Source organism: Urocitellus parryii, chromosome 6 (genome assembly GCF_045843805.1).
Source record: "Urocitellus parryii isolate mUroPar1 chromosome 6, mUroPar1.hap1, whole genome shotgun sequence".
In the NCBI taxonomy this organism is placed as follows: Eukaryota; Metazoa; Chordata; class Mammalia; order Rodentia; family Sciuridae; genus Urocitellus; species Urocitellus parryii.
In genome coordinates this window covers 192557275-192573399 of record NC_135536.1, presented here as the reverse complement: position 1 = coordinate 192573399, position 16125 = coordinate 192557275, and the positions used below count along the sequence as shown (strand labels likewise).

Below are 16125 nucleotides of genomic sequence, written 5' to 3'. Positions count from 1 at the left end.
CTTGGCACCCAGGAGAGCCGTGGAGGACATAAGGAACCCTAGGGAAAGATGTCCTCCCTGCCACCTGGGTTCTTCTCTCTGCCTTTCACTTGGCCGGAGCTTGTTGGTGTTTGTCAGTTGTCTGTCCTCCAAACTCAGGTTTCAGGACAAAAGAACAGCAACAAAAGCCTTTTACAGAAAGTACAGAGGCCGTTACTGTCGTCCTTGGTCAAGGGACCACCTTTGGTTAAACCTGAAACAAAGTGTAGGAGCTGAGATTGGATGTTACAGTGAACCTGGGAGGTGACTGTCCTAGCCATGGGCTGGGAGGAACATGGGAGGACACCCCAGGCAGTGGCTCAGTCCCCCCAAGCACCGGGCACAGGCTGGCCCTGCGGCTAGCAGAGCCCCTGTTTTATTACGATAGTTCCACCCTCACACCCAGCTCAGTGGTCTAGACTGTGGGCTTTGGGGTCCGACCAGGTTCACACCTTGGATCTACTTCTTCCTGCCCAGTCAGCTTCACCCAGTTCCTCGGCTTACCTCGGTTTGCTTGTCTGTAAAATGGAGATGGTAGCACCCTCTCCATAACACTGCTGCAAGATTCAAATGCAGCCAGATAGGATGCGTGTGAAATGTTTAGCACAGTCCCTGGCACTGGACCGCTGGATAATTGGGAGCAGTTGTTGTTAACTTGACTCTCTGAGGCCTACCACTCAAAGCACACTCAGGTCATGTTTGTTAAGAGAAATAAACTAAATAGGATTAAAATACGTTCATGTGGGGGCTGGGGTTGGCAAGATTCAAGCTTTACATAGAGCTATATTTTGTTTGGTTTTTACCTTCTTCTTTTTGCAGTACTGGGGATCGGGGGGCCTTGCTAAGTAACACTCTGCCACTGAGCTCCGTCCCCAGCCCACCCCATATAGCTATTTTTTTTTAATATATATATATTTTTAGGTGTAGATGGACACAACACAATGCCTTTATTTTTATGTGGTGCTGAGGATCAAACCTGGGTCCCGCCCGTGCTAGGCAAGCACTGTACCGCTGAGCCACAATCCCAGCCCCAAAAAACTATTTTCGTTAAGACTAAATGCCTTTGGAGATGGTGGGAACTAAAAGCCATAGCAACGGGCTAGGCCGTGTGTGGCCTCCTTATAGAATGTTTTCTTTCTGCTCAGAGAAAAATGCCCAGGTAGGCCTTCTCAGTCCTTCCCTCCTTGTCCTGAGGAGCGTGGTCCCTGCGGGTGAGGTAGAAACACCTGGTTTATCCCTCCAGAGTTTGCCCCGGGGGGGGGGGGGGGGGGGGATTAGTGCAGACCTGTCCATGGTGGCCACCTTTGGAGGCAGGTGGCCCTGAAGTAGCACTCTGGATGTTTCTGCAAGGCCTTTGGCTTCCGTTCTGCTGCCATTGCCAGAACCCTCATTGACACTTATTGGTCCTTTCTTCGGACTTTGGAACCAGGCGGGCGTGATGCTGTGCGCCTGTGATCCATAAGCGTCATCCAGGCCCCCGTCTCTAGCCACCCACTGCTGGCTCTGCCTGGTGTTGTGCCAGTCACACCTTTCATGGCTGAGGGGGCTGCTGCGTGGTGATAGGTGTGTCCCGGGTCTGCGTTGACTTGGGCAAACTGGGACCTGAAGAAGGTGACGGTCCCTCTGGGTCTCGGCTCTGCTGTTACCAGGTGCTCGTGCTGTTCGGCAGAGCCGTCAACATTTTCCCGCTTTCCTACCTCCTGAACTTCTTCCGCGATCACAAGATCACCCCGAAGATGATGTTCATCATGTGGTTTAGCGGTAAGTCAAATCTTGAGTAAATGGATGAAAAATATTTATAATAAAGGGGCACACCAGCTGGGGAGAACCTGAAGCCACCTGCTGGAAACCCTGAAAACCAGCGTGCCTCGTAAGCCAAGATTACTAAAAGCTCCCACTTGGCCAGGTGCCGTGGCGCTCACGTGTAATCCCAGCAGCTGGGGAGGCTGAGACAGGAGGATCACAAGTTCAAAGCCAGCCTCAGCAAAGGGGAGGCGCTAAACAACTCAGTGAGACCCTGTCCCTAGATAAAAAATAGAAAATAGGGCTGGGGATGTGGCTTAGTGGTCAAGTGCCCCTGAGCTCATTCCCTGGTACCCGCCCCCAAAAAACTCCCATTTAACGGCCCCTACTATAAGCCAGGCCCCTAACCAGATGCAACCTGGCCACAGTAGCCTGAGATCTGGGGGACAGAGGGCATGCTTGGGATCCTGTGACCACAGGAGACAGAGCCAGGGTGTACCCTTCCTTTGTCTACCCCTCTCCTGGACAGGCCAGTGAGCCCAGGGGTGAGCAGGCCAATTCTGGTTTTCTAGGCTGAAGTCATAATGGCTCAAAATAAAAGAGGTAGAAGTTAAAATTCTCACGGACCACGTGGTGATTCTCTGTCTTCCAGGGCTGGGGTGGGGCCCAGGCCCAGCACATGCGGGCAAGGCTCTGCCACCAGCCACGCCAGCCCTGCATGCTAATGCTGGGTATTTCTTCCTTCAGTCACAGAGTTCTGACGCTCTCATTCACAGTCTCAGCTGCCATTCCATCATGTTTCTCTACTTCCTCAAGGATGGAAATGACTCCATAAATCTTTGGCTCCTAGAGAGCCGGATCCTCAGCCATCTTTAAATTTATTTTTGAACAACACATAGAGTTCTCTGTGCTTTCGTGTTTAAATATTATAATTGAAACATTTCCATGTGGGTTGGATACAGCAACATGCTTTATAATGTTCTCTCTGACGGCACAAATGGAAATTTGTCTCAGATTTCTCTTTTTTCAAAAAACGTGTGTGTGTGTGTGTGTGTGTGTGTGTGTGTGTACACGCATGGACTCATATACAACGAGAGAAGCTCAATTTTTTCTTTTTCTTAATTTTTATTTTTTTTAGTTGGACACAATACCTTTATCTTATTTATTTTGATGTGGTGCTGAGGATCGAACCCATTGGCCACCCCTGCCAGGCGAGCGCTCTGCCACTGAGCCCTGGCCCCAGCCCCATTTTTTTCTTAATCCTTTTTGCCAAGGAAGAAAAATTTTTTTCGTGAACATACTTTATATACAAAGATATGAAAAATTGTGCTTTATACGTGTAATAAGAATTGCAATGCAAAAAAGAAAAACTCTTTGGAGTAGTCGATCCCAGGTCGTGAAAATCTCCCAAGGAAATCCAGGAACTGTGTCAGGTGGTTCACAAAGCCACGGGGCTCCATGTTTGGGAGTGAGGCAGGAGGACAGATGCTGCAGAGCCGCGTGTGGGGGTGAGGCCAGCTGGCCTCTGGTAGCCCTTGCTCCATGATTTCCAGTCTTTCTGGATCCTCTTTGAGGACTCTGCCTCTCTGGCACCGCCCTGTCCATTTCAGCCTCTTCTCTTCCCAGGCTTCAGTCTCGGTCCCATCCCTGACCCCTCCTCCACCATGGCCACCTGGGGCAGGCCACCCTCGCTCACTGTCTCCACTTGTTCATCTCCTGTCCAGCACCCGGAACTGGCCTTACCTGGTCACCCGTGCCACCTGCAGCCAACCTGCTGGGCCCAGTCAGCCCCCGCCCTGGCCACCTCCTGGCTTTAGGCTCCTCTGCTGCCCACACTGCCTGAGGCCCACAGGCCCCTTGCCCTCTCCCCTGTGGGGTCTCCTCAGGCACCACCTCAGGACATAGCCAGCCCTGCTGTGCTCGAGGTCATCACTCCCTGGGGAGCTCGGGGTTCATCGGGCTCCCCTGAGCAGACCTTGCCGAGTGCCTCCCTGGACTTCGTGGGCCAGCGTGGCCTCGCTGAGACAGGTCTAGGGCCGCTAGGCTCGCAGCGCTGGCTGGGCAGCAGGGGCATCCTTGGCTTCATCCTCTGCCTCTGAACCCTGCCTGTGTCCCTCACCACCCCTGCCCCATCCCGGACCTGGGTGGGCCCTGCCCCGCCCTTCCTCTCCGCACTCAGCATCTCCTGCGTCCTTGTTGATGGTCACTCCTCCCAGCCACTCTGGAAGCTCCCAAGGGCAGGGCCAGGGCCACCTGTGTCTGGCTGTGGGGTACCAGAGTGGCCAGAAGTTTCTGACTGAGTGAAGGGCTGTCTCCTGCTCAGTCCACACCCTTGTCACTCCCCAGGAGCCTGTCACCACCACCAGGCAGCCAGAGCCCTGCCGCACTGCCGCGGGCTCAGCACAGGCAGCCTCCTCAGATTCAGGGGGCACCTTCCGACTGCAGCCTGTGCTGCTGCTGTTCATGGTGGCCCCGGCTGGGACGACTGTGCTCTGGCTGGCTCAGTGTGTGGTGGAGCGCACTGCAGACTGCTGTGCACAAAGCCCTAGGCCTGGGGTGCCCGGGAGCGCTTGGCCCACAGCAGCCAGCATGAGTCACAGGTCTGGTGGCCTCCCTGCACAGGCACCTGTGCCTTGCAGCCTAGTGGGTCTGTCACCTCACCACATGTCTGTAGCCGTGGAGGAGCACCACCCCGTCCCCACTCCTCTGCGGCCTGCGTGGGCTGTGGTGCAGGCAACCTGGTGGGCAGCCGCCCTGCTGCCTCGAGGCGCTCCCCTGACCACCCTGCCGCCCCCAGGCCTGCGGGGGGCCATCCCTTATGCCCTGAGCCTGCACCTGGACCTGGAGCCCATGGAGAAGCGGCAGCTGATCGGCACCACCACCATCGTCATTGTGCTCTTCACCATCCTGCTGCTGGGCGGCAGCACCATGCCCCTCATCCGCCTCATGGACATCGAGGACGCCAAGGCGCGCCGCAGGAGCAAGAAGGACGTCAACCTCAGCAAGACGGAGAAGATGGTCAGTGGCGGCCGCCGGGCGGGGCGGGGGCAGGCGTGCTGGGGACCCGCTGGTCGCTGCCTGCTGCCAGGAGGCAGGGGAACAACCTGACTTCTAGGGTGCCCTGCATCTCCATGATGCGCACGTGCGTGCTCGCAATACACATGCACGTGCACGCATCGCGGAGCACACAGCAGTCACCGTGCTGAGGAGGAACTGGAGTTCTGGAGCAAGGCACTTTGGGGTGGACAGGCTGTCCAGACTCAGGGTTTGATGAGGCCACGGGCAAGCTCTGGTACTTCCCTCTGGGACCCTGGGGACATTCCTCCTCTGCTAGTAGCAGAGCCACCTCTCGGGACCCAGGGCTGGAGGGTTTCAAAATCATGTCTTCTGCAGAAAACCTCCTGTTGGGGGCTGGAGGGGTCCAGGGCCCGCTGCAGTCCAGCTGAGACTCCTATTTCCCTGCTCACCTCTGCTTCCTGCAAGCCACCCTCCTGCCACCAGGCAGCCCTCTGGGCCAACAGCCCTGGTGCCTCCCTGCGGTGTCTTCACCCTCAGGCCCTGTGCAGAGGTGGGCCTGCTGACCTCCCTGCAGGCTCCTGCATCCCGCCCCCACCACGTTTCAGGAAATGCATCTTTTTCTGGTTCCCTTATTTGAGGCCACTGGTAACTGGTCACAGAAATCTTTCCCTGTTGGTCTAACATGGAGGTCAGGCCTGGCTGGTCCTGGGACCTCCACACTGGGCCTCAGCCAGGGCTGTGCCACTGGAAGGAAGCTTCCATGGCTGGGACAGGGCTCTGCAGGGCCTTTCGCATGCTCCCAGGCCTTTCTCCCCACCCACCAGCTTCCTTATTTGTTTTTAACAAAATCTCTCATGGGGGTCAGACATTTGCTTGAGTATCAGAATGGACGGCAGGCTCGTCACAAGGTTACTGGGCCTCACCACGAGGGTCTTAGAGGTCTAGAGGAGCCCCCAAAATGGTCATTTCTTACAAGTTGCTGCTGCTGCCACCATTCCTGGAGAGCCAGCTGGCTGAGGGCCAGGGGAGTCCTCAGGGGGACTGCTGTGGGCCTCTCTCAGGTGCAGGCATGTGCCTGTCTCCGGCCATCCTGAGTACCTGCAGGAAGCAGATGCTCTCCTGGTCCCCATTTTGCCACTGGGAATGCTGAGGCACAGGAGGGTCCCACTCACCCAGCTGAGGTCCCACAGCTCCCACAATTTAAGCTCGAAGTCAACACTTTCTCTTTTCTTTAATGTTTATTTTGAGTGGTAGCTGGACACAATGCCTTTATTTTTTATTTATTTATAATTATGTGGTGCTGAGGATCGAACTCAGTGCCTCGCACGTGCTAAGCGAGCGCCAGCCCTCGAAATTACCATTTTCTACATTGGTGGTCCTCACAGTGGGGTCCCAGACCAGCAGCATCACTGGGCACTTAGACCTGCACATCCTCGGGCCTCACCCTAGACCTACTGAGACAGAAACTGCGGTTCCTGCCCAGTGTTTCGGGGTTTAACAAGCCCTCCAGGTGATGCTGACGTGAGCCAGAGCGTGGGAACCACTGCTCCACAGCGTCCGAAGGCACTTCCTTCGCCCCGCTCCCGAGCACACGCCAGCACGCCTGCTGGAGGCGAGGTGGTGGACTGGCAGGCACCTTCCGTGGCTTCGTCCGGCTTCCTCCGGCAGAGCAGAAACTCCTGCATCCCAGTGCTGCTGGCCTTTGGGCCTCCTGGCCAAGGGTGGGGCCGTTGGTGAGGCTTTGGGGAGCGCAGGAAGACGCTCAGTGCCTGAGACTAGGTCCTCCCTTCCGGAGCCGCTCCTTTCTTCACCCCTCTCTGGAGCTGTTCCCCCCCCTCCCCTGCTCTGACTCGATTGGCAGAAGCTGCCCTCAAGTGGCCCCAGAGCCTCTGACTTGACTCGCCAGGAGGCGTCCCTGGCATCCATGATGTCCTTAGAGACTGTCGTACCTCCCGTGGGCTCCCAGGAGGCTGTTTGTACCCACATTCACCCTGCCTGGGTGTGAGGCACTTCGGGTTGGGGACACTGGTGACCTGGGGCAGAAGCCTCTAGGTAGTGGTGTGGGGCTTCCAGTTAGTGCCCGCTGACGCATCCGGCTGCTCGTCCCCCAGGGCAACACCATCGAGTCCGAGCACCTGTCGGAGCTCACCGAGGAGGAGTACGAGGCCCACTACATCCGGCGGCAGGACCTCAAGGGCTTCATGTGGCTGGATGCCAAGTACCTGAACCCCTTCTTCACACGGAGGCTGACACAAGAGGTGGGACCTTGCCTCCCCTCAGGAGGGCTGGCCGAGGGCTGGGGAGGGAGTGTGGCGAGAGCGCCTCCCAGGCTGGGTGTGGGTGCAGCGGCAGCTGCTGTTTCCCTGGCTGCGGATTTGCTCTTCACTTGGTACCAGCCTGTTCACGCGTTTGGTTCTCCTAAGTTGATGGCTCCGGGCCTTGATCAGCTGTTGAAGCTGGGCTAAGTTTCAGGCAGGCCAGGGCCTCAGGGAGCCATGGTGCACTGCTAGGTAGTGTGGACGCCCCTGCGCTGGGGCTGGGGCTCTTCCAGCCACCCAGCACCTTCTGCTGCTCAGGCCGTGGTGCCAGCTGTCAGAACGTGAGCACGAAGTAGGGGCCACACTGCAGCACCACCTTCCACCCCAGCCACCTGCAGGAGGCAGCCGTGGTCTCCCTGACATCGAGGAAACTGAGGTCCAGGGAGTAGCCCCCGCTCCAGCCCAAGAGGCCACGCAGCCAGCATGAAGATAACTCTAAAGGCTGCAGGGGTTTGGGTTTTTTTTTTTTTTTTTTTTTGGGGGGGGGTGCTGGGAATTAAACCCAGGGGTGCTCTACTGCTGAGCTCCATCTTTGGCCATTTTTCTTTTGGGGAGTTGGTGGGGTCACTGGGGATTGAACTCAGGGGCACTTGATCACAGAACCACATCCTCACCCTACTTTTTGTTGTATTTAGAGACAGGGTCTCACTGAGTTGCTTAGTGCCTCCCTTTTAATCTTCTAAAAGCCAGAGGTTTGAACCCACGATCCTCCTGCCTCAGCCTCCTGAGCTGCTGGGATTACAGGCATGAGCCACCACGCCCAGCTTTATTTTTCATTTTGAGCCAAGGTCTCACTAAGTTGCTGAAAGGGGCAGAGGTGCCACATTTTTATCCTCACACCATCTGCCTCCTCACCTCCTGTTTCTCAGGGGCCCCTCCTGGTGCCCCCAAAGCTGGCTGCTTAACACTCTGCCGTTGCCTGGTGCCTTGTCCTGCCCCCCCAAGCCCAGGGGAAGCCCCTCCTCCACACTGACCAGGCTCATCTCATCTCCCACCCCAGGACCTCCATCATGGGCGCATCCAGATGAAGAGCCTCACCAACAAGTGGTATGAGGAGGTGCGCCAGGGCCCGTCGGGCTCTGAGGACGACGAGCAGGAGCTGTTCTGACCGAGCTGGGTGCCGCGCCTTCTGGCAGACAGGGCCCAGGCGGGCCTTGCCACCCACAGACACGGAGCGTGGCCCTGGAAGTACTTGCACTTGGCAGCCTCTTCAGGGTGTCAGAAGGAGAGTGACATGAGGCTGCGGAATCTTCTTAGCCTGCAGTTTTCCAGGCCTTTGGAAACACTCATCTCCCCACTCCTCACTGAGCAGGGCCTCCACAAAGTGGAGTGGCCGCCGTCACAGGTAGTGCCCCCTCCTGCTTCTGCAGCCCCTGTGCAGCCCCTAAGAGAGCGGTTCCGCCTGGACAGGGAAGCCCGAGCCAGGGCCTGCAGGGAGCGCTGAACCTGGAGCCTGGGGGTCAGGGTCTGAGTCGGTGCCACTCCCCAGCTGAGTCTGCTCCAGGGGCTGGTGAGGAGCAGAGTCGGTGGCGGCAGCAGTGGTTCTGAGCCTCGTGCAGGCTCAGAAAGCCAGAAACCTCAACCCCCTGAGAAGGAAAAACTGAGCGACCCTTTTTCTTTACCTCTGATTGGCACCTCACCGCCTGTCTTCCGGGGCAGGCAGCTGCTGCCCTGCTCTGGGCTTATCGTGAATGTTTACACTAGTGCCCACCTTGAGGGCTGGGCCTTTCTTTGAGCCTGGTTGGAAGCTGCAGCCCTGGGTCTCAGGCTGGGGCATTGGGCTCTTTTGTGGGGTCAGAGCGCCCCCTAGAGAGAAGCTGGAAAATGGTGTCTGTGGCCAGCCATGGCTGCCTTGATTCCGTTTCAGTTGATGCACTTTACCAAGTCCAGGAGTCTGGTAGCCTCCTGCCTCGGCCGGCATCCCGTCTCCCTCGCTGGGTCCTGGTGCTCCAGTGTTCTCGTTCATCCAGTCCGAGGTCCTTTGCCAGCTGTATGTCCACCTGCCATTACCTGCTGCCACCTTCACTGCTGTTTAGGGTTCTGTTCTCTTCATTTCCCCACCATCTTGGTTTCTGTCCATCTCCCATGCTGGGGTGCCAGCTCCCCACCCAGAGGTACCGTCTCGGGCCCTGCCTCCCCTGCCACCTCAGGGTGAGAAGCTGCCAGTCGTTTCCATGTGACCCACACCCCGTTCCCACCCACCTTTCGTGTAACTGCTCCACTGCGCCCATCCACAGGCGTGGACAACGTTCCCCTGTGGCTCCGGGTCCCAGCTGGAGTCGAGAGCAGAACCCTCAGGTGATTCAGTTCATCACGTGCATGTCCTTGGCTCTCAGTGGGACACTGTGGGCCCAGGTCTGTATGGGCCAGCATGCCTTGGACTGGTAGAAGGTGTATTTCCCTGTCTTGTGCCCCAGGCAGGGTGACTCTGGAAGTCGGGAAGGACCGACCGCAGACCCCCTAGGATTTTTGCCAGGCCCAGCCCTCACTGCTCACCTTGCCTAGAACTTGTCGCTGTCAGGCAGGAAGCCGCGTTTGCTTTTATGCATGAGAAGTGAGTTTGTGCTTGATAGAGCTAACGCGTGGTCTTTTCCTTCCTAGAGTCCCACACCTTGACCCCATAGTTCAAGCCATCCCATTGCCTTGCATAATTTTGTTTTCCACATTTCTTTGCTGTGGAAGAAGAGATCAGAGAAGGGGACCTTCGCCCTTGCCTGAGAATAGGCAGGGAGCTGAGACCAGGTTGATGGCTTAGCCCAGCTCAGAGCTAACTTCTCTTCTCCCCTGAAATCCAGGGTCTGATATCAGAGATGAAGGTTGTTTTGCAAGCTCAGTAACTTGCCAAGATTTTCTTTTTTTAATCTTAGATTTATAGACTAAGCAATGAGACAGATGGAGTCTTCTCAGTTCAGACTATTGTCATCAGGTCCAATGGCCCAGCCACAACATGCCTTGTCCTCCCACTTTTTGCTGAGACCTGAGAATGTCATGGTGGCGAGCATCTGTGGGGTCTGGTGGAAAGGCCACCAGGCTTTGCTGGTGGGGAGGGTGGGACCTTTCCTGGGCGCTACCAGCACTAGCCTGGGTCTCCTGTGAGTCTCCTCTGCCCCCTGCTGATAAGGGAGGGTTTAGCAGCCTGGAAGAGCAACCCCAGAGTTGAGGGTGACCAGCTTCGATTTGTAGTAAGCAGAAGGCCCTGGAGGTGTGTTTTTCAGGTGGAGTATCACTTCAGGCGGTAAATAAATGTAGAAGATATAAAAGGATCCAGTTTTGCTATACCTTCCCGCCTGCTTCAGATCTAGCCAAGAGACAGGACAGCTGTGGCTCAGAAGGTATTGCTTTAGAGTGAGGTAAGAGCCATGAGTGCCCCTGGGAATGCTGGCCCTGTAGCCAGTAAACCAAGATGTGCCACAGCAGGCCTGTGCCCCCGACACCCCACTTCCTGGGATAAATCGTACGCTCAGTGTCACCTGTGGTTGTAGGACCTCTTGGAACAACCACACCCTGCAACTTGAGGTTGGAGTCTTCAGGAGCTTTTCCTAAGTCCCCAGGGGTCAAGTCAGCTGTGGGCTGGACCAGGCTGGGGACAGCTGAGCCCATTGGTGCCCAGCCTCTCAGCCCAGGAGCAGAGCCGAAGCCCTCCAGTCCTCAGCCCAAGCCACCGGCCCTCTCACAGTGGGGCTGTAGCAGGGCCCTGCCTGGCCCAGAACGTGGCAGCCCCAGGCAGCGCAGACGTATATGCCTTTGTGTGCGGTGGATGCCAGACGGGCGAGTGGGGGCCTCCTTGACGCTGGCCAGATATCCCTATGCCTCAGCAAGACCTGGCCTCCTGAGTCTTGGTCCCTGTTTCCCTGGACGCACACCCCGGCAGAGCTCTCAGCAGGGTAGCTGTTCCAGGACCCCAGTAGCTTGGCAGTCCAGGGACTGGCAAAGCCCAGGTAGAGAGTTGCCCCCGATTCCAGCTGGAGAATCTCACAGCTCTCTGCTATAGGGTAGGATTTTAAAATACAAAATAGGGTCCCCTCCCCATTCCCTCTAAAATGCAGCCATGTGTTTCCCCTGCTGGTTGGAGCGTCAGAAGCTGAATCTGGGATGTTCGCAACACTGCAGCCAGAGTCATTAGGGTGTCCTCCCAGGACTCCACCTCCAGGGCCCAGGCCTAAGTACAGGCTCCCAGAGAATAAGGAGCTAGCTCCTGGCTGGTTCCCACCGTTTCTCAAATGCATATTCATGGGCCACCGAGGAAAGACTTTCTAACATGGCCTGCCCCATCCCATTTCCCCACCATCCCAGGGCCCTTACCCACGGTGTGGACTCTCAGCTCTGCAGGCAGGAGGCTGCTGGGAGCCCCTCAGGGCTGTGGGGCTGGAAGGAAAAATGTGCTTGGTGGCCAGAGGAAAGAAGCCACTTGCACATGACAAGGGAGGGATGGTTGGGAGGCCCCAGCCTCCACCAGAGGCTCCAGTGCCCCCGCTGCAGTTTCCACAAGGCCTGATCTTTTCTCACGGCCAATAGGAGTCTTGTGTTTTTTTTCATATTTTCTCTAAAAATTAAGGTTTGTGTAATTCAGTTTGGGTTTTTCATTGTTTATTTTTTCTTTAAGGACCCCAGGGAGGAAAAAACAATTAAACAGGGAACACTGGGGCCAGGCACTGGGGGCCCTGGCTGCAGGGGATGGTGGCTGCTTTGGGTGGGGCGGCTGTGCTGCTGGGCCCCTGCTTGTCTCCCTGGACTGAGGATTCAGGATTGGAAAAGTCATGTCACTGGATATTTATTTAGAAATAAAAATGCTGCCGAATCCGAACGGGCTTCTGTGTCCGTGTTCACGTGGCTTTGCACATACAGGTCCTGCACTCCTGGGCTCACTCTGGTCACACAGCTTCTTGGGCCAGCAGCGAACAGTCCCGTGAAGGGCAGTGCCTGGCAGCGGGGACTTGGCATGACGAGGGCCGGATCTGGTTCCTGCCTCTGCCCCCAGGAGAAATATGAGGCCAAGGTGGCCGCCTGGGCTTCTCACGGTGTAGGAGCCCATCTCCCAAGCTGGTGGCAGGGCCACCTAGGATGGCACCTGTGGTGGCCGTTGCCTGACAATTAAGCAGATCGTCTCCACTGAGCCCACACAGCTGCAGAAGCTGCCTGTCCCCCTCCTGGGAGAGGAGGCAGTGGCAGTGGCTGGGCATGAATTGAGTTTGCACGTCCGTCCAGGGGCATCTGAAGCTTCTGTGAGAAGAGGCGCAAAAAAGAAACGAAAACGAATCTAGAACGTGGGGCGAACCCGCTCCCTGTTCTGGCCCATCGGGGGCGGGGCGGGCCTCATCTCTCCCAGGCCTGCACCGCATCCTGTCCCGCCACAGCCATGAAGGGGGAGAAGTCGCCCCAGAACACGACCTGGCCCAGGCTGCCCAGGTGCCAGCAGCCACAGACGGGGTGTTGGGAGCAGCGATCCAAATTACGGTCCTCAAGCCGGCGACAGGAGCGCATCTGAGCTGGGAACTTGTGCAAAGGCCCAGGTGAGACTGCCCAGTTAGCTGTGGTGATGCCTGTCATGGGACTGTCACTTCTGACTCCAGTTCAGACACTAGCTGCAGGGGTGAAGAATTGTGAGCAGAGTCTGGTCACGTTGGGCTGCCTGCAACCGCGACCTTTGTCCTTCTTGTGTTGAAGAAACTTTCCCAAAGGCCATGATAAACATGCTGGCCTGGCTCTGGGGGATGGAGAGCCACCGGACCCCGGCTTTGTCTTCTCTTCATCCCCCATCGCCCCTTGTCCCATTTCTGAACTAACAGCCATGCAGGTGGCAGCAGTAGGGGACTGCCCACAAGGCCTCAGCCCCCTCCCCTCTGCCCACTGATGCTGGAGAGACCTGAGTCCGGAGAAGAACTACAAGTGTGGTGACAAGTGATGGCTGTCACAGCCTCAGTGTAGGGAGACTGAAGTGACAGGACTGGGAGTGGAAAGCAGGATTCGCCCAGGCAGCATTCCGTGTTACATAATGCCCCAGCCACACCCCTGGGAGCAGTCGAGAGAAGAAGCCATTTCCTTAGACCTGGGGGCCAAGGAAGGTCTGGCACAAAGCCGGGGACCCTGTGGTCCCCACTCTTCCCACAGGGGAGCTAAATGTAAATTTCAGGAGTAGAATTTTGCGAACATGCTTTGAGAAATACACATACTGGGTTAGAGGACATGGAGAAGACTTTGACCGTGACAAGAGGGGTCCTGTGGAGACAAGTTGTATGTGAAAGGCGTTTTTCATACTATCGCCGTGTTTTGTGTGTGCATTTACTCCTCGTGACCGTATGTGGAGTCAACAATGCTGAGTACTTTTTTTTTTTGAAAAATCTAAAGTGCTTGATAAATGTTAAAAACAGAAGTAAAATATAAATGATTTGGAGGGGCAGTGACCACGCCCTGTGGAGTGGCGCTCACTGGGTGCTGGGCTGGGAGCACGGGGCTTACGCGAGGTGGGGCAGAGCACTGTCCCGCGCCCGGGTTTGGTTTTACTTGCTGTGTACATAGTGTTATAAAGGACACAGGAGTCCTACTCTACATCTAGTTTTCCAGATGCTAACAAGATTGCAAGTATATGACAAAAGTGGGATTAGTAAACATTCTGTGCGTTTTGTGATAAGATTCCTAAGCTTCGGGTGCAGTGCCCTGTAATCCCGGTGGCTGAAAGGCTGAGTCAGGAGGATCTGAGTTTAAAGCCAGCCTCAGGGGAGAAAAAAAGCAGCTCAGGAGACCTGTCTGTAAATGAAATGCAAAATAGGGCTGGGGTGCGGCTCAGTGGGCGAGGGTACCAAAAAAAAGGAAGTCTAGGAAGGGCAGTCCTCGAACAGTGGCACCCGTAGTCCTGGCGTGGAGGGCCGGAGGGCTCGCAAGAACTACCGTTACACGTGTGCCGTTTACCTAGGACGACTGTCATTACGTAGTGGACAAATGGCGTCCTCACCTGAAACACCTCGTCTGTCGGGGCGTTTAGAAGTGTTTTGTGGGTGCGCTTTCCTCCTCGTGACCGTATGTATAGTCGTCGATGCTAAGGACTTAAAAAAAAATGTAGACTTTCTAGCTGTTCTAAAGCGCCTGATAGATGTTAAAAGTAGAAGTAAGATATAACCCATTTTGTGAACTCGATGTACGTTGGATGTGGAGGTGGTGGAATAGCTTCGTAGGCTAACGTCCTCGGCCGGGCGGCTGCCAACGCGGGGGAGGGGGGGAGCTGGACTACAAAGGAGGATGGGGGAAGGGGACAGTGGAAGGGTCAGAACCTTCCTGTGTGCATATCTGGATACAGGGCAGTGTCACTCCACATCATGCACAACCACAAGAATGGGAAGCCACACTCTGGGTGTGACATGTCCTTTATATACACTCTACTATCGTGTGTACCTAAAAAGCACAAATTAAATGTTTAAAAACAGAAGAATTCCCACAGTACCAACACACTCCCTTGACCCCTGTGTGCCAGCCCGGGTCCCGGCCTCCTCCCCCTGCTGCGGCCTCACCTTTGCTAAGAGAACCCGTAGTGTTCACGGAGGGAGGCCATGTCCAATGGCGCACCCTGGATCTGGCCATTCCTGGACTTCCCGCCTCTTGCCTGAGGAGTGCTGAGGGGTGGGCCTGACCCGAGGGCAAGAGAAAGAGGGCTATCTTGGGGGAGTTCAAACTGTCCCCTCATTCCCAAAGAGACACTCAGGAAAAAAAGAAGCCAAATGGTGTCCCCAGGTCGTGGCCCTAGAGGTGAGGGTGTGAGGAGAGGCTGGAGCGGCCAGCACCTGGGACAGAGGTGCCCGGTGATAGGAGGTGGTGGCCGTTGTGCCTGTTGTGGCTTAACTGTCCTGAGCTGTCCCCTGCAGTTTCCCTTCCCCAAGAGTGGCAGGCAGCAGGAGCTGGTCCTGAGAGTCCACCCCACCTCCCGCCCTGGGAACCCACAGGGCTCCTCGTGCGTGCCCTCCCTGCCCTCCGTGGGAGTGACCAGACCCTCTCCCAGGCCACAGCGGCAGGCCCACAGCCCCTCCCAGCAGTCATGATTAGGTTTAGTCATGGTGACAAAAGCAAAAATTAGTAGTGGCTTCCCTGGTGCCCTTGATGACCAGGATTCTCAGCATGGGAAAAAGATAGGCTTAGAAAGAGTCTGCGGCCCCGGATTTTAATTTGAAGTATGAGTAATCCCAGCGGCTGGAGACTGAAGCAGGCGGATGGAGAGTTCAAAGCCAGCCTCAGCAATTAGTGAGACTCTAGTGAGACTCCCTGTCTCTAAAAAAATATAAAGGGCTGGAGATGTGGCTCAGTGGGTAAGTGCCCCCCGCCTCAAAAAGAAAAAAAAAGCAAATGGAAAAAAATGTGACTTAAGCAAAACAGGAATTTTTCATCTGGCAACCTGGAGGCAGGCAGCGCAGGCAGGGCATCGCAACAGGTCCCTGGGCACAGGACCCGGCCCTCGGGAGCTGCCCAGCCTCCTTCGCCTGGCTTCTCCCTCAGAGTCTCAGCCTGCTCTAGGCCCAGCCTTCACGGCAGGCCAGTTGGGAGAAGGATCTCAGCAAGAAGAGCAAGCTCCCCACTCTTTTTTTTTTTAATGTGCCGTCCAGCCGCCCACGGCTGCTCTGAAATTCTGGGTTCAGGCAGTGTTCCAGTCTCGGCTTGTTGAATAGCTGGGACTACAGGTGCCTGCCACTGATCAAGCTCTTTTTTTTTTTTTTTTTTTGGTGCTGGGGATTGAATCCAGGGGCACTTTACCACTGAGCCATACCCCCCCCAGCACTTTTTATTTTTTATTTGAAAGAAGGTCTTGCTTAGTTGCTGAGGCTAGCCTTGAACTTGCAATCCACCTGCTTCAGCCTCCCAGATCGCCGGGATTACAGGCATGCGACACAGTGCCTGGCTCAAGCTGCCATTTGAAGAGCATGTCCTAGAAGACTTATGTACAAGGCAACTTTCCATCCAGGCGCCAGACATGATCACGTGACCCTCTGGCTGCAGGAGAAGCTGGGAAACAGTCCTTATTCTGGATGGCCTAGAAGTCAGGGTACCA

The 16125-nt window shown here is 56.0% G+C and overlaps 1 protein-coding gene across 1 annotated transcript in view; it reads left to right on the top strand.

The window, feature by feature from the left end:
- Window positions 1–11702, top strand: part of Slc9a8 (solute carrier family 9 member A8) — a 75883-nt gene extending 64181 nt beyond the window's left edge. Inside the window, exons 13-16 of the mRNA XM_026390943.2 lie at window positions 1668–1779; window positions 4559–4779; window positions 6891–7037; window positions 8098–11702. Of these exons, the coding sequence (XP_026246728.1) occupies window positions 1668–1779; window positions 4559–4779; window positions 6891–7037; window positions 8098–8205 (588 nt within the window). The 3' untranslated portion in view covers window positions 8206–11702. The remainder of the gene's footprint in view (window positions 1–1667; window positions 1780–4558; window positions 4780–6890; window positions 7038–8097) is intronic.
- The last annotated feature ends 4423 nt before the right edge of the window (window positions 11703–16125 follow it).